Below are 25,715 nucleotides of genomic sequence, written 5' to 3'. Positions count from 1 at the left end.
AGTGGTGGCCAGCTGTAGTGACAGCCCCTGCGTCAGCTGAGAGCTTTCAGAAGGATCTAGATGAGTGTGCCCTGAGTCATTTGCCTCCGTGGCCATTCAGGAGTCTCAGACCAGCCGTCTTATGGCTGTCGACAGAAATCCCTAGAACATTAGTGCCTGCTCTAACACCTCACCTCACCTAATCAGATCAAAGCGCTAAACGACATCGAATCATTTACTGAGATTTCAACAAGAAATCTGCACCTTTGATTTTCTTAAGAAACTCACATCTTCCTCCTGTACTTCCACATTTATTTGATAAGATGTATTAAGTCTCTAAGATTACAAGCTTTGGGGAGTGACTGCCTGGATCTGAACTCTAGCGGCACCACTTACTGTAACATGAGCCAGTACTACACAGCAGTGTAGCAGGACAAACTGCACACGGCTCTCATTAGAACCCAATGCAGAAAAGGCCAGGCACAGCATCCGCGTATACTTTATAATTAGAAGGCTGAGCTAGGAGGGTGCTTAAATCTAAAATTCAAGGTCCACCTTGGCAGCGTAATGAGACCCCTCACCTCAAAGAAGGAAGAAGAGGCAGACAGAGAAAGAGGAGGAAAACCCACTTGATGCCTTTCATATAAAGACTTAACGTTCAGTGGGAAACAAATTTCTTAACTAATCATTGTTCCAGTTTGCTTATCTATGACATAGAAATGATGGTGGTACAAGTCTCTTGTGCCTGGTTCCGAGTGTGAGGAGGAGTCAGTGCACGCAAGCGCGCAGGGCCAGGCCTCGCCCGCGCAGGCTCTCCATCATTCTTCTTCTTTTAGGTCTTACCCTGATGAAATTGGACCAAAACACTGGCCAAGTTCCCGGTTTGCCCACGTCATGAAACTGCGACAGGCAGCCCTTCGAACTGCGAGGGAAAAATGGTCAGACTACATCCTGGTAAAAACAGATGCTTGGTTCCTTGACAACTGTTTCCAGAAATGTATCTACAAATGAGAAGTGGTACCCAGGGAACAGTCAAAGCAAGCTGTTATTTAGGCCTCACCTTCCCCGTATAGGGTTCAAGGGAATATTTTTGTTATTAAATATTGTATATCTGGGAATATTTTTGTTATTAAATATTGTAATATCTGGACTTCATCTCAGATGCCATAAGAATGTCTTTTTCAGTGAGTTGCATGGATGGTGAGGCTTCTGAACCACGTGTTTCATATCACAGGCATAAGAAACTCTGAATCATTTTAGTAGGTGAAGCAAGATTAAATGTCTTAACGGCTCTTGTGAGAAATTTGCAGACATAAGGAAGTTATTATGTAAAGTGGGGCCACCTGAAACTCTGTTCCCTTTTATCTGTTAGGTGATTTGGGAAGTGGGATCTCCTGTTTGTCTCCCAGGATACCACCTGCTTCTCACACAAACTTTTCCTCCTTGAGGAGGTTTCATCACAGTCCTCAGAGCTTGCACAATGGTTCAAACAAATAAGGGGCTTGGCACTTAGGGGTCCAGGCACCCTCAGCCTCAGTGAACTGCCTCAGTTGGAAAAGAGTCTACTGCCTAAGGAGAAAGAAGCCACCATGCCTTTTCCTGGAAGTTTTTTCCCCCATGAGTTTATTGAGCAAATGTTTTCCACTGTGACACTAGAAATGATGCTAATATTATCATATTACACTTAGGGGCATCTGATTTCCCATAGGAAATGAATACTTTTAGCCAATGCCACTCCCTGGTCCCTTGACCACTCAAAAAAAATCGGCTTGATAAGGCTTTAGAAACATTGTCAACACATGCAACTTCATAGAAAGTTTAAGGTTGTACGATAATATTTACTGTTATATGCAACTACTAACATGCTAGTAAAATCTACACATGCTAAACTGTAAAATTTTTCATAAGCAAATTGTCTGATATGTTTCTGATTATTTGTAAATTATAATTACATAAAATATAGAATCTATTGTCTGGCCTCGTTAAACCAAATATTTCTCTTTGCTAACTCATTAAACCAAACATTTCTCTTTCTCTATAAATGAATAAGAGCTGACACAAGCTTCTCTGCTAAGAAACATAACACTTGATTAGCATGAGCTGATAAAATACAATTTAAACAAAATTTCTATTTGCGACATTGCAGTAGCACTGGGGATCTGCTATGGGCCATCTTGTCCCGAGTGTTGAAACCCAAATAGGCCTACCAATGAGTACTGAGAGTGGCACTAGGTATGTGTTTGCATGGGCATATATGCGCTTAGGAACCACTGACATCTTGAACTTTAATCATTTACCAGCGTGTGAATTGTGTTCTGTTGAGTTCCTATGTACCCACCATGATAATGCCAGCTCACAGCTTAGAGCTGAACAGGGAGCTGGACTAAGAGTGTCTGACTTACTGAAAGCTTCCTGGCCGCAGTGGCTCTCAGTGAGGAGAGTGAAGATAAGACCTGGCCCCAGGTTTCATGCCCCTTTAGATGTGCTGAGCTGCTGAGCTCTCCGCGGAGACGTACCTTCCCCCTGACTTTGCCCTTCTCTTTTCCTAGTTCGTAGATGTCGACAATTTCCTGACTAATCCGCAGATCCTGAGCCTAATGATTGCAGAAAACAAAACCATCGTGGCCCCCATGCTGGAGTCCCGAGGCCTGTACTCTAACTTCTGGTGTGGAATCACACCCCAGGCAAGTCTCCTGACGAACTAATGGAGGAGAAAAATGCTGACAAGGCAGGACTATGGCAATTATGGCCGCTCCCCTCCCGCGCCTTTGAGATATGTGTGTCACAATGTCACTGGAGCAAGCACTTTCAAGAAAGGGGGTAAATCCGCATCAAATGCCACACCCTATTATCAACAAAATATTCTAAAGAGCTTAGAATTCTAAAGAGCTAGAAGCTTCAGTTAACCGATAAGGTATAACAGAATTTGTTTTCCCTTTTATCCAGTTCAGGGATTAACTAAATTTTCCCATTAAAATATCAACATAAAAGCACACAAGAAAAATTTAGAAGTTTAAAAAAACATTTTTAAAAAGCTTAACAGACAAAAATATTCATCGCACCACTATACAAACACCATGGATAGACACTTGCATTTCTCCAATGACTGTGTCATCATCACCAGCGGCTATCTGCAATTCACTCAAACATCTCACTTTGACCATCCACGCTGTTTGCAACCCGTTTTGACAATTACAATTACTGTCATCGCTGGTGCAAAAGTTTTTGCATCTATATATGAGTTCCTTGGAACGTGTCTTAGTTACTGTTCTATTGCTATGAAGAGACACCATGAGCAAGGCAGCATTTAAAAGACAACATTTAAGTAAGGTCTTACTTACAGTTTCAGAGGGTGAGTCCATGACTATCATGGCAGGGCGCATGGCAGAGGGCTTGGTGCTGGAGCAGTAGCTAAGAGCTCACATGATCCACATGTTGAAGGCAGGGGGTGGGGGGATGGGAGAAAGGAAACCTCAAAGCCCATCTCCAGTGACACACTTTCTCCAACGAGGCCACCACTAATCCTTCTGAAACAGTTCCACTGAGGGGACCAAGCATTCCAACATGAGCTTATGAAGGCTGCTCTTATTCAAACCACCACAGGAGTGGGATCATTGCATCAAAGTGTATTCTGATGATCTTTGATATACATCAACAAATTTTTTTCCATAGAGTTTTGATAGTTGAAACTGATATAGAAGCTTTTTCAAAAAATTGAAGTTAAAAAAATGTCAATTTCCATCATCCATTCTTCTGTAATAAAATCTTACATTTTAGATATCTGTTACAGTAAATACCAATGACTGTTTAATTTAAATTCATAGTGAATTAGATAAATTAAGCTGACCAATATAATATATCCATATAAGACCAAAGTGTAATACAGGGAGAACACATTATATTAAGTTAGCATAAGCTCTCCATTAGCCATCTGCCGTGTTCCACGTGGCAGGGCCACTGGAGGCTTGTTTTCCTTTAGTGAGTTCTGCTTTGCCACCAGCAACAGGGGTGGGAGGAGGTTGTCCCAAGGCCTGCAGTCCCCAAGGTTCTGTTAGTTCCTTATTAAAGGCAAGTAGGAAAAGTGTGCTCACTTATTTTGCAGAGCAAAACTCAATTCTGTGCAACTTGGGCCAATTATAATCGTCCTCATCTATTTTTGGCTTTCTTCCACCCTAGTCCACTTCCCACTTGGACAGGAACGGAAATGACCAATGACTTCATAAGCTAAAGGCAGCCCTACTTCCCAGAGCCTTTAAACACATCCCAAACAGAATGATCTTGGCGTTGCCTGGCTAATAAACAGGATAATAAACTTTAGTTCTTTTCAAAGAATGATACAACTATTGTGTCTACCTCTCTTTGAGAAGCACATTAATATAGTCTCTCTCTCTCTCTCTCTCTCTCTCTCTCTCTCTCTCTCTCTCTCTCTCTCTCTCTCCCCGCCCCGCCCTCTCTCTCCTTCTTTTCCTACCATCCTCTCCCAGGATAATAATGATTCATCATCCTCTTAAATTTTCCAAGTTTCTCATCCCACATGGGCTAAGGCTGTGCCATCTCATTTATTAATTCTCCATCACTTATCTCAGTGCCTGGATGACAGTAGGTGCCCCATGCGTATCTGTGGAATCAACAATTAAGTTCAGATGGAAAACAAATTGGGCCACACCAAAATTATTTGAAAACCACAAAGTGAGAGGATGGGTTGTCGTCCTCATACAGGAGAGAGTGTTAAAGCCAGGGTGGGGGAATCCTCAAAAAGAGTGGAACACTGAAAAAAGACTCAGTTGTATATGGGAAAATAACGAATTTTTCAAAACCGTTAGGCAGGTGTAACGGAGGCATTTCATTTCAATCTAGCCAATACTGGTTGACGATTTCTTGATGCTAGGCATTATTCTAAATACTTCATAGTTTTGCCTTACTTAATTATATGGAAAAAATCTCTGTGCCTCTTTCAGACCTGAGGAAAGAGGCATAGGTTGAGTCAGGTGAGGCATCTATAAACAGGAAGGAGCTGAGGTAAGGTTTGAACTCAGAGGGCCTGGACCAGAACATGTGCTCATACTTGTCTGCCCTGCCCCTTCTTTGTATCAACATTAATCCTTTGAGTTTAATCATAAGCCAACATCTACTACACTTTGTGAAATTATTGAATCAACAGAGAAATAAAAATGGTTCCTGATATTGGAATCTCTTTGTGCTTTAAATATAGATTCACTTCTTGAACTCACTTAGACATTCTTAGCTCAGGGTAAAAAGAATGCAGACATTCTGGAGATTTCTACTGACCTGTGAAGGCCTAGAGGGTCTGGATGACTGGACAATGGTGCTTTCAGATGAGAGAACACTGTCTACTTGCTCTTTTCCAGGGCTTCTATAAGCGGACCCCAGACTACCTTCAGATTAGAGAATGGAAGAAGACGGGCTGCTTCCCGGTCCCCATGGTCCACTCCACCTTCCTAGTGGACCTCAGGAAAGAGGCCTCTGACAAACTGGCTTTCTACCCCCCACACCAGGACTACACCTGGACCTTTGATGACATCATCGTTTTTGCATTCTCCAGCAGGCAAGCAGGTACTGTTTGTGCTTGGCTGTAGGCTGCCATAGGAACACTACAAAAGACATTCCCCTTTAGCCTATGCATATTTTTAAACATTCTTATCTCAATTTCAAATCTCTTGGAGGCAATGAGTTGTTTGTAGTAGCCATGCCAGAATCCTCTGCGTTACTGCCCCTGAGCACCAAAGATCAGAAGGCACCATCACAGGGCTCTACTTTCTTTTAGGGAGGATCTGAGTTTATGAGGAGACAGTGAAAATGAGGGTCTTTGAAAGTCTGTTGCTAATGACAAGAATGCCATTAATAAATTGGAACAAGAACAGCACTGGTAAAGTCTTCAGGTTTCACAAATGGAACCGTTGCTTCTCAGAAATCATCTGTGTCGCTGTTAGTAGCTCTGTCCCATAGTTCTTAGCAGCCCAGATTCCTTCTGCATTGTCTTTCCATAATTCAAGAGGAATTGCCGTTAATTGTAAGATCTAAGATACTCACCACCAAGGGCACACAATGCATCGAGGCAGAAACTGGACAGAGGACTCTGCCCCTGTCAGAGTACAGTCTGGAAAGTGAACACAGCACTTACATGCATATTCCCTTAGCCAGAACTGAGCAAGAGGCCACTTCCTAATGGGGAGGGAGGCTCAGAATGCCATCTTTACTCTGTGCGGTCCTAAACACTCTTACTCTTAAGAACAGATATCAGAGATAGTCAGTAGTTTTAGCCTCCATCTCTGTAAACAGAGAAGCAAAGCCAGAGTTCAGTACCCATGAATCACCAGAAAAGCAGTGCCTCTGGAATTTGAGGGCTTCTTGACAAGGCCAAGTCAACAGGAAGGAAAGGTGTTTTGATTTGCTTTGGTTTTTTCTTTTCTTTCTAGCCCTCAGGGAGGGCTAATTCACAGAAACAGGCCAGGAAGAGCCATGGCTTTAAAAAGGCAAAGCTCTCTTAAGTACCCCAGGCCTTTCCTGACAGCAACCAGGGCCTGTTAGTGATGCATCGTTTAGCCTCTAACAAAATGAGTTTAGAAACCAAGAAGATGGTGAAATAAACTCATGATGGTTACCCAAGTTAGGGTGAAAATGACTTTGCAAAGCTCCCTGACAGTTGGGGAGATTGCTGGAAGATGAGACTGTTAATATAAACACAAGCTGCGACACGCACATCAAGTCATAGATGTCCCGCTCACTGATGGTGAGGTTGGCTTCCCTGTTTGGTAAACCAATTTAGACTGCTTGGCCTGATGTTAATGAAAGGGCAAACACTCCTCATATGGTCTGCAAGTTTGCACGAAAGTCCTTGTGGCCATGTTAATGGAAGCTGCTTCTTGACGTGCGATTTGCTGTGACCTCTCCAGGGCCAGAAACAGGCAGGGCTTTCCTTTTCCAGCAAGTTCTGCCAAGCCTTTGCTTCAGAGTTTGAAACAAGGATGTTCCAAGAAAGCGAGCTGTTAATGATTATGGTGAGGGTCAGTGCCTCGCAGAAGTCTCCTCTGTACCCATCGCACAAGGCATCGCTGTGGCCCAAGAATTAAATGATGCTATGTCTACTTTAAACTAGCACACAGGTGTTAAGCCTGGAAAACAGATGTAGGCTATACTATAACTTTCCATCATTGCTGTTTGTATGGCCTGTTCACCAGAGATTTGTGCATTATTTGTCAGGCTTCCCAGATATGGATGCCCAAAGCTGTCAGCAAATCATCTGAAGGGAACAAGAAATGGAAAGGGAAAGAGGCCCTACCATCATGGCCAGCACTGTGTTAGAGTCTATAGCTGTTGTTCCATCACTGTGGAAACATAACTAAGGTTTTGACAGCTATGAACACCGAGGGCCAGGTTAGCGCTGCTGACTAATCTGCAAGAGGCAAGAACGTGACAAGACAGAATTGCTGGAGGCTACTGCCTGGCAGCTGTGTGTCCTCAGGTCAGAGTTCATTGGTGTTTTCCAAAGAAGTATAAATGGACCTAGGAGCCACCTGTAGCCCTTGGCACATCCCAAGCTTCTTCCTTTCTTTCTTGGCTACAAAGAGAAGAAGTTTCCTCTTCCTTAGCAAAGTCTTGGTAAAAAAAAAAAAAAAAAAAGGAGCTGGCATTTTTGTTTGTTTGTTTGTTTGTTTTTACAGTTCCAAAATTATCTGGATGTGTGTTATCTATCAGAACATCATTTTTTAAATGGGCCTCCAAAAAGTATATTATCTCTCTGTACTTGCCAGGACCTTGGAACCACAAACCTTAATCCTGTGTCTCAGATCATAGCCTTTGGCAAATGTAAATGATAAGAGAGAGAGGCGTTCCAAGGGTTCTGGTGAGCCATCTAACCCGAGCAGATAGCAGAGGGTCATAGGTAAGTCTCTGTGGCCATAATGAGGCCCGAGGCAAGACTTGACCTCCCATGTGGCTCGGGGTCAGTGTTCTCTATCGTGGGCACAGGAGCTCTCCTCTGTACTAGCCAGACATCTTCCAAATAATCCATCCACTGTGAGCCAGATGAGCAATCTGAGTAGTGGCCAGGCAGATCTGCTTAGGGCATCACTTGTAGTGGCCAAAAGTGCCTCTCGGCATAGGAATTGTAGTCCCAGGGATTAACGGCTTTAAGACTAAGCCGTAAGCTCCAGATGGAGAGAGAGAAGTTGGAACTGTCCCTCAGGGATATAGATTTGGTACTAATGACAGAATGTGTGGCCCTGGACCAATCACAGCCTGAATCTGATTTTTCATCACAAGGAAAGAGATCATTTACTAATCTTTATTATTCAGGTATATGTGAGCTCAGAAAAGCATTGGGTGTCTTCATAAGGAAAACAAAGCACTCCCCTTGGAACACTCGCCTCTCCTTCCCAAAGACTCACCAGAAACTTTTACTCCAAGATACTCTCAAGACTTTATATAACTATCAGTACATCTCCTTATCTTTTTTTTTTTTTTTTTTTTTGGTTTTTCAAGACAGGGTTTCTCTGTGTAGCCTTGGCTGTCCGGGACTCACTTTGTAGACCAGATTGACCTTGAATTCACAGAGCTCCTCCTGCCTCTGCCTCCCGAGTGCTGGGATTAAAGGCGTGCGCCACCACCGCCTGGCTGATCTTTCATTTTTATCACATCATCTATACACATAGTCAAAAGAGTCCAGGGACCTAAGATTTAGTAAAATGAGTACTCCCTCCCACCTTGTCACTTCTGGAAATGGGTAAAGAACATAGCATTTACATCTTTGTTTCTAAGTAGCACACATTCTTCTGTTTCTTCTTCTTTTTTCTTCTTTTGTACTTTCTTTCAGACTTTTCCCCCCTTCAAAATCAACTCCTCATTACAGAAGATAACAAGTTAGCTCATGCCCCTTGGCCTTCTATGTGGAAATACATTCTTCCTATCCCCTTGCCCTCTTGATGTAATTTAATACGCTGGGCACTGGGGGTGGATAAATAGTGTAGTAGTTAAGAGCATGTGGTATTCCTGCAGAGGACTTGGGTTTGGTTCCTAGCACCCACATTGTGACTCACAATGGTGTGTTCTTCTAATTCCAGGGGATCTGATGCCCTCTTCTGGCCTCTGTGTGCACCAGGAACACAAGCAGTACATGGACATACATATAGGCACTCACAAATACACACAAATAAAGACATCTTTCAAAAAGAACCATAGGTTTTTCTTATAATCACATAATCCTAAAACACCAAGAACAGTTATTCTTTTATATTACAAATTTTTCTACTATCAAACTTAGTAATTCCCTCTCTCTCTCTCTCTCTCTCTCTCTCTCTCTCTGTGTGTGTGTGTGTGTGTGTGTGTGTGTGTGTGTGTGTGGTGGAGATCACAAATACAATCGAAAACTATTCATTTTCTCAAACTTTCTTAAAGCATTCAGAATCATAAGCTGTCTGCTTTTGCATCTAGAACACTCCAAGATGTTTGTCTTGAAATCTTCTGATACACTCTTATTTCTGATATGTCACAGCCATCAACTTGGGACTACGTTTGTTTCTGTCATGCATCACTTTACTTGTCCCTTGACTCTCTCTTGTACATGGTGATCTTTCTCCTTCTCCCTCTTACTCTCCTCCTCCTCGTCTTTCTCTTTCCTCATCACTAGTACCTTTCTGAGAAAGTGTGATGGAAGGAAAATGTTTTATGGACTTGCATTTCAACTCTGAAAATGCTTTCCTGGTACTTGCTCACCCGCTGGATAGTTTGGCTAGGTATCATATCCCCCGGTATGGAAGCCTTGGGAAGTTAAATGGTGAAAGGGTGCTTGTCTACGTGGAATACAGAGGCAACCTGAACCTTAAGTCTTTTTTTTTCCCACATTCTTATTTCATTACAACTTTGTGAAAAGTCACATTCTGGTTTGTAGTCCTTAGAAGCATTCACATGAGCAAATAGCACAGCTAATGAGTTCCCTTGAAGAAGGTAAGGGAGGTGACAGTGCCTGGTGAGATGGGCCAGGGTCAGTAAAAGCGGAGGACAAAGGCCCTTTTCTTTCCTTCTTCTTCCCTGCTAATGCTCTAAGACAGCGTCTCCTGGCTTGGCAAGGGATGTAGCTGACTGCTGGAAATTTCATCTGCCCAAAATAAAGATGTCACCATGTAGTTAATTTCCTCAGGAAAACACTGATGATTGTAGCAATTAGCAAATCAGAGGATAGAGTGCATGCACCAAAGTTTGACAGGTTTGTCCTTGTAGCTAAGTAAACGGGGTCCACTTGGACTGCATGAGACCATCCTGAGTCTTCATTCCTAGCTGTTTGGCTGAACAAAGGTGCTTTATAGTTCTCCCAGTTCACTGGTGAGACTGTGACTACTAAAACTAAATATAAGAGAGCTATCACATTGCTGGGGCTAACCACACTGTAGGTGCTTAATAAGATTTGATAGGAATGCGCTTTTTTGTCATTAACGAACTTATTTTTGAGAATTTTGTTCACTGGTCACTCTAAATCTGTGCTAGCACCTGGAAAAAATAAAACAAGGAGGTATCATGGGAAATCATCAATTTCTGTTTTATCTTTTACTTTTTGTTTTGGTGTGTGTGTGTGTGTGTGTGTGTGTGTGTGTGTGTGTGTGTGTCTGGATTTAGCTTTAATAATCTGTCAGCCTTACAGGATCTTCCTGTGTGCTTTCATATCAAATATAGATTTCATTCTTCATCTTCTTCTTATTTCCTGCAGGAGGATTAGCGTGTTCCATTCTGCTCTCCAGATCAGGAATTCCTTCTTCCTGTCTGATTGCTTCATGGCTTTACAGTGACCATTTCAGGCCACAAATGTGGTTTTTCTTCAGACAGAAAAATCAATTTCCTCTGGACGGAAGAATGGCCCAGGGTTTTTAAGAGCCCCTCTGTGTTTCCTTTTTTTTTTTTTTTAAGTAGAAGAATATTGTAAAGCTGTATAGACAGCTCCCACAAGCCACTGTTCAGCTTCAGCACTGAACCCTGCACCAGCCACAGTGAGTCTCCCTCTCGTACTAAGAAGTATGGATTTTGATTGGTTGACACTGTTCTCTCAAATCTTCAGGCATCCAGATGTACCTCTGCAACAGAGAGCACTATGGCTACCTGCCCATCCCTCTGAAGCCCCACCAGACCCTGCAGGAAGACATCGAGAACCTCATCCATGTGCAGATAGAAGCAATGGGTGAGTGACCCAGAATCCAGAGCAACAGTGCGTAGCTCATCATCATGGTAGCCAGGTCCTTCTTGACCTGACAGCTCATGGCCGTTGTTCTAGCTTGATTGAGGCACAGATACTCATCTGTCCATGAATTCTTACATTTTCCCCATGAGATACAAATATAACAAGGTCAGTTGGGTGGTGATAGCGCACACGTTTAAGCCCAGTCCTCGGCAGGCAGAGGCAGGCGATCTTTGAGTTTGAGGCCAGCCTGGTCTACATAGGGAGTTCCAGGACAGCCAAGGATACACAGAGAAACTCTGTTTCAAAAACAAAAACAAACAAACAACAATAACAACAAACCCAAATATAACAAGGTCATTGCTCTCAGGAGCTTCCTATTTCGGTGGATACTTGGGTCCATAAGTAAATGCTAGTCCTACAATGCAGTAAATGCTATAATAGTGCTATGTAAAATGAATTTAAATATTTTCTTTGCTAGTTTTTAATTATATGACTCTGGGCAAGAGAGTTCTTTAAGGTTCTGGGGCAGAGGTGTTTGTGTGTGTGTGTGTGTGTGTGTGTGTGTGTGTGTGTGTGTGTGTATTAACACAACAATAGCTTATAATGCAATGTATACAATGCTGAATACTTGTTGTACACTCAATAATCATCACAATAACTCCATGAAGGAAAACTATATCCCCAAAATAAAGTTGAAGAAGTCCAAGTATACATGAGTCTACTATTCTACTGATGGCAGATTAAGGTTGGAATCCAATGTGGTCTGTCCAAATGCCATATCCTTAAACACTGCATTGTCACTGACACTGAGTCTAGCATAATTTTGGAACTGGTATGTTTAATAATCAATAGCTAAACTGTGGCTAAAAAAGAAAAGGTAGCTGACCCATCAGTCCTAGAGAGTGTGTTGGCAGTGTCTTCCCATGCGAAGTCTTTTCTGTGTCTCATCATTGTGGAGGGGGGTAGGAGACACCATGGAAAGTGAGGCTGGCAAGGGCCCAGGAGCCCAAGCAGAGGACCTCCAATGATTTAGAAGACATTGGACTTTCCTTGAAGGGAGGGAATTTTGAAGGACTTTAAGCTAAGAGATGTCCAGTTGAAATTCAGATTTGGAGAGGTCACTCCAGGGAAAGAGAAGAAATGGATGGGCCCTGAGTTGACAGGGAATGCCGGTGTACACCAGAGCTGAAAAGAACACTTCCGACATCACACAGCAAACTAGGCAGAGGCCGGTGAGAATCTGAACTAAAGCAATGGTTAGAAATGGAAAAGAATTTTTTTTAAGGGAGTAATAGAAATCAGGGTGTTGATGCCGCCAAGGGCTGGCCACAGGTGAATGAGCAAGCAGTGGAGGTGTAGAAAAGTCTCCAATGTCTACACAAAGTTAAGAATGTTAAACAGACTAAGACTTTAAAAACAAAAGTTCTAAAGAAAAACCCGCACCTTTATTTTTGGACCCACTGAAATGTCTGTGAGTGCCTGTTTCCCATTCTCTTCGTTTATAAATCCCCTTTGCACCAGGTTGGTCTCGGGACGTAGAATAGATCCCATTGCCTCCTGGCAGCTGCTCGGTAGCCACGGGCTGATGGCAGAGTGGATGGACAGATGACTTAAGACAGAATGAGAATTAGTTCACTGACATTTCTTGGGATAGCCCTTCTCTCTCTCTCTCTCTCTCTCTCTCTCTCTCTCTCTCTCTCTCTCTCTCTCTCTGTGTGTGTGTGTGTGTGTGTGTGTGTGTGTGTGTGTGTGTGTATGCAGGTATGGCTGAATGTGCATATGTGGAGGGAGAAGACCAAAGTCAGTCTTTTTCTATCACTCCCCACCTTATTTTTGAGACAATCTTTTCATTGAACCTGGAGTTCACTGATTGGCTGAGCTGCCTGACCAGTGGTTCAGGGGATCTGCCTGTCTCTGCAGTCGTCCCCACCAGCACTGGGGTTAGACGCATGTACTATCATGCTTGGCTTTTTACCTGAGTTTGGGGATCTGAACTCAGGTCCTCAGGCTTACGTGCAAGCCCTTCATCTACTGAGCCCAATACCACTTCTGTGAATTTCTTCAATATGTGCTGTTTCTGTCCCTTTTCACGTGTCTCAGACCCTAGGAACAAGGCTATTGTTTTGTTGCCTTGTATCTCAAACACCTCACATAGTGCATGGCACATGGTTGGGACCAAACAAATGTTTCCTCAATGTATGGTCAGACATTTGAATAAATTAACTAAGGGAATGAAAACTGTATTTTTGAGAGCACTTGACCTGGAGCCAGGAAAGTCATCTTGAGCCCAGGCTTTGTCACTTACGAAGAGAGAATCACTTTAGTTTTGTTTCTGGCTTTGGATTTTTTTGTTTTGTTTTGTAAAGTGGAGATAAATAATTTTGGAGGACTGAGAGTAGTAAATGATCAATATCAACAGCTTCATAAAATAATAAAGTATGACAATTTAATATACACGTATGTAATGGAGTATGACAGTTATACATTACTTATATGTTATCAGCTTCATAAAACAATAGTGTAATAATTATATATGTAATCAGCTTTATAAACTATATATTAAAGTGCGAAGGTTATTATGACTCCGTTTAGCACTTTGTGACATTGCTGGCCCTTACTATTCCCATTTCATGGCTTGCAGCTTTGGCTCCAAGTACATGTGACCAACCAGGCCTTGCGCTCTCTTGTTTTCTTCCACGTGCCTGAGCATGGGAAAAGTTCTTCTACAGTCAATAAAGATCTTAGTGATTATAATTTACAAATATGCACAGGCCCCTGTCTATCCAGGTAGACTTCATCTGAGGAGAGCCTGTGGGAAGCTCTGCCTTTCAGTATGTTCTCCCTGCTCACTGCCACCCAGGTGCTAAGCGATGTATATATGGCATTTTATTTCATCTTTGCTCTTACTGTATCTGGTTATAACTTTGTTAAGAGTCTACATCTTGAACTTTACAACACAGGACATAATTGAAATATTAAATCAATTGGAAACTCACAGGCAACTCAGTGAGTCTGAAAATAAACTCACTGGTTTTTTATGCAAACTTCTCTTTTACTTGTAATGATGGATTTCATTAAAGATAGAAGGTTGATGGTTACAAGGCAAAAATGTGACTGAACTCCCACATAGAAATGATAAAATGTGAGTAATGGTGAATGCATAGCTATAAATCTCTAAATAGAAATGAATGAGATTTAAAAAAAACACACACAGATGTGGGCTTCACTAGGCAGTAGAAGTCAGCTACTGGGAAATAATCATTGATGTATTAGAATGTGTAATTTTTAACCAACAGGTGTGGGATCCATACCTGTGAAATGAGCCATCCCACAAAAGTATTAAAAAGTCAAAACATTTTATAGCCAACCCTCAACTTTCAGAGGATCGCAGTTTAACTGAGGAGACAGGACTGATATTTTAAAAGACACTAACAATACAACGTGCTGTAAACTGGGCAGATGCAAAAGGCAACAGGGGTTTAGAACAGAAAGGGGATTCTGTGGCCTGTGTGGTCACGTCCAGACCCGATGCTTCTTCAGCTGATCTTGAATAGAAGTGCTCAGCTCAGACAAGAGAACAGATACGGTCAGGACACTACGGGATGAGGAAAGAGACAAATAGTTTCCATTCTGGAAGAAAGGAGGCCAAAACATTAGGAGAAACTAAAGTTGCGGAGGGTGAGGTGCTGAAGTGGCTTGAGTGGAGTGGCTTTTGACTGGACAGTTGGGATGGAGTACAACATCCATCCTAAGGAACCAATGAAGGCTTTGGGAAGCAGGGCTCAGGCTACAAACGCAACCAATGCATAGTGCATGATTTCCCATAATAATGAATTACAGCAGTGGAGAAATCAAGCAAACCCCTTGTCACCAAGAACTTGTATTCTCTCAGAGATATAGGTAATATTTTAAGGAAGCAATTGCATGAATCTTTAGGGGACGGATTCCAAGCAGAAGCAATAATACACATAAAGACCACTAAAGCAGAGAACTCTTGGGAGTGTTCCAGGGCTAGGGGCCAACACGGTGGGGAAGGAGGAGCTGGGTAGAAGGAGATGATGTCACGGATGACTGCAGAACACACTGACCACGGCAAGGAGTTTGGACTTTACCCTCAGAGTGACGTGACCCCATAGGGTGGTGTGATGTGATTTACGTAATTTGAAAGATCACTTAAACTGCGGTATGGACATTAAGAGTGTAATGAATTAATCCATAGCTCATGTTAAGGGGTGTTAGTGGTTGAGCTTTGAGCTGTGGCAAGAAGGTAATGAGAAACAGACAGGTTTAACGCACATTTTCACGGCAGAGCCCATTGTACTTAGAGGGGCTTGGAGGCAGCCCACGAAGCAAAGGCGGAATTAAGAATGGCTCTAGCATTTTGGTCCATACAACTTATCAAGTCAAAAAAAAAAAAAAAGACTTCATGTATGCTGGCAGTATTTGTTGCAAGTCTGGATAGAGAGGCCAGGAGATAAGTGGAAATATGACTCTATGGGTGCAGCGGAGAGATTCCATCAAGAGAGACATTTAAGAAAAAGCATTAACACTGAAAGGATATTTGAAGCCAAGGAACAGAGTGACCTCATGACCTAAGACAAAGAAGGACAGATCCCCAGGGTAGACTAACAGCCAGAAAGCTGGGAGGAAAGAAAGGAGGTGATGTTTTGAGAATGAGACAAATGTTGCTGGGAAACCAAGTGAAATGAGGACACAGAAGTGAGCCTCGGTGACGTCAAGCTAGAACTCTGTGCCAGATGTGGTGGCTCACGCCTGTAATCCTAACACTTGGGAGGCTGAGGCAGTAGGCGCAAGAGTTTCAGGCCAGCCTGAGCTACGTAGCAAGCTCCAGAGCAGTCTAGACTGCAGGGCGAGACCCTGGAAAGAGAGGAGTCCAGGAAGAGAAAGAGAGCTCTGTTATCAATTTTGTTGAAAAGCACTTTAATGCAGTGATAGGGACAAAACTGGTGAGACAGGAGTGAGATGGGAAAATGAAATCATGATAGGGGAATGGAATAAAGCGATGGACGGTGCTGTTGGAGATTATCTCTTTTGTTATTTGTATTTGTTTTGACTTGGTCTCTTGGCGTTGCTGGTTTGCTCAAGGTAAGAGTACTGCAGTCTGTACGCTAATGAGAAGGATCCCAGATAAAGGGGAATTTAGTGGAGTGGAAGAGAAGGTATCTGTAAGATTGGAATTCTTGGGAAGACGGTAGTTGCTATAACTCTGGATAATCCTGTAAAACTTCTGGGTCATGACCCTTTGGGGGTCACCCGTCAGATATCCTGCATATTAAATACCTACATTAAGATTCATGACGGTGGCAAAATTACAGTCGTGGTGTAGCAACGGGATCATTTTGTGGTTGAGGATCCACAGGATTATTCCCAACCATAAAATTGGGTCGCGGCATTAGGAAGGTGGAGAACCACTGCTGTAAAGGTTGTGTTCAGTAGAAAGGAGACTCGTCTCTCTCTTAACAAGGGGCAAAGCACAAAGCAAAGATGTGCATGTATGGTTGGGTTTGTGGGTTTGGAGGAGAGTAAAAATCTAACTGGATTCTGAATATTTTCTTGGACTTGGACTTGGAAAGCTGTTGAAGATTTCAGGAAAGTCAGGGTATAAAACAGATCTATGAAACACTGGGAAGGGAATTTACTATCGCAGCCATGTTTGATAGTGTCACTCGTCAATTTGGTATTATGCCTCATCAGTGTGGAGTGGCTCAGGCAGTGCGTTTGCATGGAGTTCCCCCGGCAGTGGTCTTTTGGATGCTGAGTGAGTGCTCAGTTGGGGCTAACTAGGATTCAGGTCTTATAAAGTAAACATGAATGGTAGAAAATTAAGAATGTTTACAAGGGAACGGCCAGAGTGGTTATGACTTATGTACAAGTTTCAGAAGCAGAGGTCAGGAGTTTGGGTGGAGGGCACATGTGTCATAGCAACAAGTAACACTTGTTTAAAAAATTCTACAGGCGCTAACTGCTTTAGCACACTGAGAGATTTATAAGAATTTGGGCATGTCTTTCCTGTGAGGGAAGACTGACAGCAGGCTGAATCTTGTTAAGGTGATTGGTAGTTTCAGGAATCTCCTGAGACTTATGAGGTTTTTTTTCTTCCTGAGTCTCAAGAGCCTCCCTCCTGGAGAGAATGTTTTAATCCATATGAACCCGCTGCACAACAATCACCATTGGTTCCGTTTGTGTGACTGTGGGAGTGTCTGTGTATATACGTGATATGTGGGTGCACATGCATATGTGTGTGCCCGCATGTGCAAGTTGATATCACGTGTCATCTGCTGCTGTCCAAATATCTCTTACTGAAATCAGAGCTTGCTGATTGCCTGAGCTGGGTAGCCGATCTCTTACTTAGGAGTTACATATGTGCACAACTGCACATGGATTTTACATAGGTGAATTTGGGTCTCCACGACTGCATAGCAAGTACTATACTAAGATATGTCTCCAGCCTCACCAATATTCTGTAAGCACTTCCGTGACCACCTCACACTTAAATTTGTCGTTATACTATCTTATTAAGGGAAATCAAAGCAATACTTGAATTTACATAAGACCAATAAACCTGCAAGACCATCTCAAGTTCTTTACCAAAAGTATTCCCAAGTATGAGAGTATATAGTCTCTTATTCCTTAGCCCTTTTCCATGGTAGGTAGCAGTTATTAAGTATTTACTCTGTCAATATACTAAATACACTTGCGTTGAGGTCTCACCTAAATGGTACAGCACACTGAAAGAGATGCATGTATTATGCCAAGTTCACATATGAAGAAACAACTCTCCGTGGCCTCCTGGGCCAAGGGTTGGGTTCATGGGTCTGACTCCAGAGGCTTTTCTCAACCACTGTCCCTATGCTGCCCCCATCATATTCTTAGAATGAGTCTTAATGCAAATGGAGCATATATTCCCATTTGCATCTGGACAGCTGTTGTGAAGCCAGTGCTGTGACCATTAGGGTCACTGAGAAGCTGCTCAGTTCTGAGGAACTTCAGAACAGTTGTCCCCTGCCCTGGGTGTCAAGCACTGGTCTCAGTCCTAGAGACTGGAGTGCTGGGAGAGTTCTGTTTCCTGAGCCTTTCCCTAACAAAGCATCTGTCTCTTCTGTCTTCTAGTTGACCGTCCTCCGATGGAGCCTTCCCAGTTTGTATCAGTTGTTCCTAAGAATCCAGACAAGATGGGATTTGATGAGGTAGGAGAGTCTCTCTCTCTCTCTCTCTCTCTCTCTCTCTCTCTCCCTTTCTCTCTCTCTCTCTCTCTCATGCACATGTGTGAGGTAGTGTGCATGTGTGCGTGTGTACACGTGTGCTTGTGTGTGTTAGCAGGCACATGTGTGCAGAGATTTGTGTGTTTATGTTGGAACAGAAGACCAAACATCTGCGCGAGAGCACGCAGGCAAGCTTGGCAGCTGGAAAGGCTCTGAGGACCTGGCTTGTTCTCATTCTCTTTTCTGGTCTTCACAAAGGAGGCTCGTAGAAAGTGAATCAGAAAGAGTTATTTAGTGATGAGTATTTTACCAAACTTTTTTTTAAAATTGAGGTTCAAGAGTAAGGTAAAGGGGATACATGTTTCAGGTTCTGGGGAGCATTAATTTTATTCTGCCATAGTTGAGTGAATGGAAACTATTCTAGAACACTCTAGGCTTTGTTTTCCTTCTGCTTTTCTTCCATGGGAAAAGGTTGGAGGGCAGAGTTGAAAGGACAAATGAAGAGAAACACATGTTCTAAAACCCTCTCAGCAGGCAGAGCCTTTATGGTCGTCTCCCTCGGGCCATAGCTACTGTGCTGTTATAGGTACAGAAATAACAGAGCAGCGGTGGGAGTTTAGCTCAGCAGGAAAGCGCATTCTCAGGGTAAGCGAAGGCCTGGATTCAAAGCTTAGCACCGCAAAAGAAGAGGGAGGGAAGAGAGAGAGAGAGAGAGAGAGAGAGAGAGAGAGAGAGAGAGAGAGAGAAGAAAGGGTAAGGGAATGGGGAGAGAGAGAATGGTAAGGGAAAGGAAAGAGGAAGGAAGGAAGAGGGGGATGGAGGGAGGCTGGAAAGAAGGAAAAAAGAAAGGAAAAGAGAAGGAAGGAAGGAAGGAAGGAAGGAGAGCAGAATAGGAAAAGGGGCTTTTCTTGGTAGTGTGCAGAACAGATGGTTGGCAGGGCCAGAATTGTGGCTCTATGCCACGGAGCACTTCGTGGCTCCCGACGCGGTCGCAGGTCCATGCTGAGGAGTCCTGACGTGTGGACCTGCCAGGCGTCCACAAACTGAGTCCGAGTTCGTCCAGAGGGTCTGGATGTAAGCCAAGCATTGCACTTTGAACTCAGTATGCTTTGATGGGAGGAAAAATGCCTTGTCACATTGGAACATTAGCATCTGTGTCCCCAAATCGTGTTCATCCCAAGGAGCTAATGGAACCAGGAAGTGGCATCTCTGCTACGAAACTGACTTGAAGCAAGACTTCAAAGAGTAGGAAGGGGAACTTCATGCACAGCAAACAGTGACTGTGCTATTTCCACAGAAGGTAGAAAAAGGAGAGATGAATTTAACTGTAGCAAAGTATAATAGACCCCATTGAGTCTATTTCTGTTTACTAAATACAGTGAGTCGTTTTCAAAACTGACCAGGGCTACAAGGGTGGGCTGACCAGCACCACAAGGGTGGGCCCTCCCCAGGGTGCCCTCCCACACAGCTCTATCTTGCTCAGTGCAGTTTTCTTTCCCTGGGGCCTCTCTTTATCTTCTAGGAAAGAACACCGAAGTGTCTTTCAGTATCTTCCCTTTTCCTCCCGCGGTCACATTTCAGTGAAGAGCAAATCACAGCAAAATAACAAAACTGGGGACCGTCTAGCTCCGCCTTGGGCAGGACTTGGTGTTAGGCCAGCCCTAGGAAAGAGAGGCCGGCAGGGACTGTGCTTTCCACGGCCCAGGATAATCATCTCTCTGTCTGTAGCAGACATGGGCTGTGGAAAAGGGGTGTCAGAGGCCCTTTCTGGCCTCCCATACTGTGACCTGGTTGCTAGTGTCTGGCTGCACTTGGCACTCGGCTCTTCGCTCTGTTTACTAAGTATGAGCAAGCCGTCTGTGTTTTTCCTTCGAGGCTACTGATTTTATTGGCCTTGCCCCGGCAGGGCCCAGGACGGGGCTATCATTTATAAAGGCTTCCTGGACCTCAGGCCTCTGGTTTGCTGGGGACCTTTTGGATGTTTCTCTGTTTATTTTGTTTTGCCTTGCTTTGCCTCCTCGAGTGACCTCAGGTGCCTCCCTGGACACACGGATATGCCGTTTCCTTCCTAAGTCTGTAAAACCGGGCAATGGAACATAGTGAATATAGCACATTAGGCACCAAATATTCATCACACAGAAATCGTGGCTTTTTGTTGTTGTTGTTTTATTAGTAACTACCCAGTTAAGTGGACCAAGAGGTAGTAAAAATCCTGCCGCACATGCCTGCCGAGTCCCGCCTCACACGGAGATGTTGCAGAGAGCATTCTGTTGCTCCCATGAATCTCTGCGTGAACAGGGATGAGAGTAGCGTGCAAGGGAGGATTGAAAGCCTAGTTCGTATAACTTCTGATCCTGATAAAGCATATATTTAAGCTCAATGCAGTGTAATCTGAGCCACAACCTCATTATCCAATAAGATTTCTTCTCAATTCTCATAACATGAAACCCACTGTATTATAAACCAGATATGTTCGTGTTTTCATATATACAGGGCTTGAGGGCTGGGTTTGGTCAAATGGCTTGTTTTCCAGACAGCAGAGCTAAGTGCCCAGAGGCATTAAGTGTCCTCCCCAGAGTCACCCAGACGGTTAGTCAGGAGGAAGCAAGTGTCCTTGGCCCTGTTCCTGTAGGTTTCTCCTTCACCCCAGGTTTCCCCTGCTGGCAGCTGACGTCTCCCAATCTTGAACAGTTTAATATCCAAAACCACTTCATTACTGCTTGTAGCAAGAGGCCCTTACCCAAACTCTAAGGCGCAACAGGTAAGATAGTTCCATGCATGAAAGAGCTTGTTGCCACACTGGGAGACCCAAGTTTGATCCCTCCGTCCCGCCTAGAAAGAGAACTAACTCCTGGAGGTTGCCCGCTGACTGGCCACTCACAGCCACACATTTACACTATACACAAGAAAGAAGGAAGGAAGGAAAGGAAGAGAACATGAATGAAAGATGCTAACTTACCCGCAACAGCGTCCATGAGGCTTTCGTTACCTTACCATGTCTACGTTTTAGAACTGCTATCATGAGACTTTGGCAGGGCAGGGTGAGGGGTACAGGCAGCCTCAGCCCTCACTTGGAAAGGCTCAATGCGCATCCTTCCTTATTTGCAAGTCAGCAGGTGTCCTCTGTAGAGCACCCTACAAAAAAACTCAGACCCAAATTATATTTCACTCTACTCTCTCCTCCGTCAAGGGTAACCGCCAAGGGAGTGGCCCCTTTCCTTCGGTGTCTTCATCCTCTCAGCTCTAAGGAGCTGAAGAATTCGGGGTGGGGGGTTGGGAGGTAGGGGTGTGGGTTGAGCTTTTAAGACTGAGATGTTGACTTTCATTCTGGGAGTTTGGGATGTATAAAAGCACCATATGAAGACTCAGATTTTTCTTAGTTTTTCAAAGATGTGAAGCCTACCTAGTGGGCATGAACTGTGCTGACACCAAACGCAGTGCTTATGGAGAAGACCCACAGCGGTCGCAAGTCTCGGATGAGGAAACTGAGGCATGAGGACAACAGGCCTAAGACAGACAGAAAGCAACAGTATTAAAAACACAAGTACAAGTCTGTGGACACTCTTAGTCACTTGGTTTGATTTACCCATTTGGTAAACCCCTTCTTCCTTATCCGAGCTGTGTCCATGAAGTCTAACTCACCTTTGGCCTTTAGGGTGATCACGTTTTGAACTTTATTTTCTCAAGTGTAGAGAGAGCACGTTAATCAGTGGGTATCAGGGAAGCAGCTGGTCAGGCCACTGCTGATGGCTGCATTTAGATAGCAGCGTATGTGTCCCCCACCCCACCCCGCCCCATGAGCCTTAGAAGGAACTCAAAGCGGTACCACTGCAGTGGCAGGTCTTCACCCTGCAAGCCCCGCTGACCCTGACATTTGCTGCGCTCCGCTTCTCAACCAGCCCAAAGTAAAGCCTGTTTCTTTTCCCTTTCCCTTCCTGCATTAGATTTTCATGATCAACCTCAAGCGCAGGAAGGACAGGCGGGATAGGATGCTGCGCACGCTTTATGAACAGGAGATCGAGGTCAAGATCGTGGAGGCCGTGGACGGGAAGTGAGTCTCGGGGCAGGTGGGGGGGGGGGGGGAGGGACCGGGGCGGAGGGCGGGGGAGTCCCGGGGGGGGGCAGGGGTGTCCCCTTGGAGGTGTGGCTGGAGCAGGGTGGTTCCTTCTCTGACTGACCTAGGAGGAATCCTGGCAGGAGCGGCCTCTAAGGCTCTGGGCCAGAGAGGATAGACCTGTGAGAGAGATGCCCACAGCAGCAGTGATGGTAGTTTCAGCCCGTAGAGAGCCTGAGGGCCACTCCCCACCCAGAGACCTCTGAGCCTCACATGCTGCGTGTGACTGCCTTGTCTCTGGTTGGTATTCTCAGAGCTGTGGTGTTTCCCAGCTTTCTCTCACGTGGTCGAGGGAATGTTTTAGAACCATGTTCGGGTCTGAAGAAAACAAACTAGCAAACAAAAAATATAAAGTTCTGTGTGTCCTGTTGTGTGAGATGCCTAGATTCTTCCTGGCCTGACCACAGTGACCATTTTCCTGGGGATGTGATAGAATCATCACATATACCCAGAACTGAGTATAACCCAGGCTAACCTAGAACGTGTTATTCTCCTGTCTCAGCCTCCAGAGTGCTGGTCTTACAGGTGTGTGCCAGTTTTAGGTTCTACATTTAAGCCTTTGATCCATGCTGAACTAAGGATTTTTAAAATATATGATATGAGTTAGGGTTTACTTTCTCATTTGCATATGGTCATTTGGTTTTCCCTGTACCGCTTATTTAAAAAATTACCCTTTAGCCTCTGAATTCTTGGAGCCTTTGTCAAAAATCAGTTAGTTGACGATAAATGTAGGAGAAAACTTCTGACTCTCAATTTCATTAAGTTAAGGATAGATCTATCCTTATGCCAGGACTGTATTGACTTCATGGCAGTAGCTTTGTACGTAAGGAAACAGGTCCTGCATCTTTGTTTTTTGTTTGTTTGTTTGTTGTTTTGTTTTGTATTTGTTATTTATTTATTTATTTATTGCAATGCTGTTGTTTTGCCTATCACAGGTGCCTGGTGTTCTGTGAGTTTTAGTGTTATCTTGTCAGTTTACACACACACACAGACACACACACACACCACCACCACTTGGGTATTGATAGGAGCTACAGGTCAGTTGAAGGAGTGCCAAGAATCCTAACAAGTCACTTCCCTTACTAGATCTCTGTCAATCATTTGAATGATGCTTTGTTGAATTTAGTTTGTAAGTCTTTCATTTACATTATTAAATTTATTCTTTGGCATCTGTTGATACTGGTAATAGAATTATTCCTTAATTTATGTTTTGAGTATTCATTGTCAAATGTATAAAAACACTATAGGTTGTTGTATACTGATCACGTATTCTGCAACCTTATTTATCAGTTCTAATTGTGGTGTGGTGTGGTGTGTGTGTGTGTGTGTGTGTGTGTGTGTGTGTGTGTGTGTGGTGTGTGTACGTATACACCATTGCGTCGGTTTTTCTGTAGGCAAGACCTTATCACTTACAATTGGAGGAAGTGCTATTTCCTTTTTTGCAATCTGGATAGCACTTACTTTCTATTCTTGCCTTATGGGGCCTGGCTATTGCCTTGAGTACAACATTCAAAGCATATGATGGGAGCTGACATTTTTGTCTTATTCCTGATCTCAGAGAGAAAGCATTTAAGTTTTCTCTGTTAAATACTATATTAGAGGGGCGGATTTACAGAGCAGATGGTGTATACCTTCAAATACTATTTTCTTGTAATTTCTTAACTTGAAGGTTTGTCAAAGGCATCTTCCGTTGGTATGACCACATCGCTTCTTGTCTATCAACCTGGCACATTGATCTTGTAGATCTTCACATGTTAAACCATGCTTGTCATCCTGAAGAAAATTCACCTAGCCATGCTACATAATCCCTCACTTGTGTTGCTGGGTTCTATGCATCTGTACTAACAGCAATATTGGCCTGTAGCTTTCTGGGTTTGCTGCAGATAAGACTAGCTTCATAACATCATCTGGGGCTGCTTCCCTCCTGATCTTTTTTTTTTTTTAAGGTTTTTAGGAATTTATATTAATTCTTCTTTAAACATCTGGTTCTAGACTTTTCTTTGTGGAAGATTTCAGATTACTAACTCAACTTCTTCACTTGTGTTAGACTTGCTCAGAAGTTCTTATTTTTAAGCAATTCGTTAGTTTTACCATTGTATACCTTTGCCCATCTAGGGTATTTGATTTTTGCAAACAAACATTTACAGTATGATTCTTTTTACTTCTATAATGTCAATGGTATATCTGCTCTTTCAATCTTGATTTCAGTAATTTAATGGTAGTAAATGGGGACATTGCTTTGTTTATTTATGGGCCTAGGTAAAAGATTGCCAGTTTTGTTGATCTTTTCAAATAAGTAGGTTTGTGTGTGTGTGTATGTGTGTGTGTACGTGTTCTGTGTTGCTTTCTATTCTATAATGTATTTCTTCCACTGTTATGCTTACTGTTCTCATTTCCTACTTGATTTGAGTTTAAATTGCTTTTCTTTTGCTAGTTTTCAGAAGTGGTTGGAGGTGGCATACATCCTTTTTAATAGTTACAGCTGTAACTGTATTTCTGAGTTCTATGTCAAGTATAGTAGATAAGCGGCAATATACTGCATTTTCATTCATATCAGTATAATTTCTAATTTCCCTCATGATTTCTTCTCTAGCCATAGATTAGAAGTAGGTTAACTTCCTGGGCTTGTGAATTTCTCAATTTCCTTTGTTTTGATCATCCGTTGTGTTATTTTAATATACAGAGGCTTGATTTGTGGTCTTCCTGGTCTTTGTGGACTAGCACATGGCTTTCTTAGAAAATGCTCCAGATGCCCTTGAACACATGCATACTTTGCTCTCACTGAATGGAGCATTCAACAGAGGTCTGTTAGGTCTAGTTTGCTTATAATGTTGTTCAAGTTTCATATATATATGTAAGCATTATGTCTTCCTAAATGACTTATCATCTTTCATTGTCTTTAGAATATATTTTCTCTTCAGGCTTATTTTGTCTGATATTAATATAGCTTTTCAGCTCTTTTATGGCTATTGTTCATATTATGTGTCACTTTCCATCCTTTTAACCTGTGTGTTTTTAATTTACATACTGTCTTTGTGGACAACATATACGTGGATCACTTAAAATCCCTCATTGTTGATTGCAATATTGAATTTGTTTGCCTTTACTACCCTTTCTCTGCCCTCTAAGGGCTTAAAGTAGGAAGTGGGTAATGGGGTCTTTGAGACTTTTTTGGGGGGAGTGCACAGCCTTGAACATAGTTTTATCTCCCAGA

At 43.2% G+C, this 25,715-nt stretch overlaps 1 protein-coding gene across 1 annotated transcript in view; it reads left to right on the top strand.

Moving 5' to 3' along the window:
* Window positions 1-25,715, top strand: part of COLGALT2 (collagen beta(1-O)galactosyltransferase 2) — a 99,978-nt gene that overhangs the window by 64,235 nt on the left and 10,028 nt on the right. Inside the window, exons 3-8 of the mRNA XM_084761364.1 lie at window positions 816-933; window positions 2,529-2,663; window positions 5,349-5,553; window positions 11,045-11,164; window positions 18,296-18,372; window positions 22,332-22,438. Of these exons, the coding sequence (XP_084617490.1) occupies window positions 816-933; window positions 2,529-2,663; window positions 5,349-5,553; window positions 11,045-11,164; window positions 18,296-18,372; window positions 22,332-22,438 (762 nt within the window). The remainder of the gene's footprint in view (window positions 1-815; window positions 934-2,528; window positions 2,664-5,348; window positions 5,554-11,044; window positions 11,165-18,295; window positions 18,373-22,331; window positions 22,439-25,715) is intronic.

This window comes from Acomys minous (genome assembly GCF_964271855.1).
Source record: "Acomys minous genome assembly, chromosome: 1".
Classification (NCBI taxonomy): domain Eukaryota; kingdom Metazoa; phylum Chordata; class Mammalia; order Rodentia; family Muridae; genus Acomys; species Acomys minous.
Note: the sequence above shows the minus strand (reverse complement) of the source record. Positions and strands in the feature narration are given on the sequence as shown.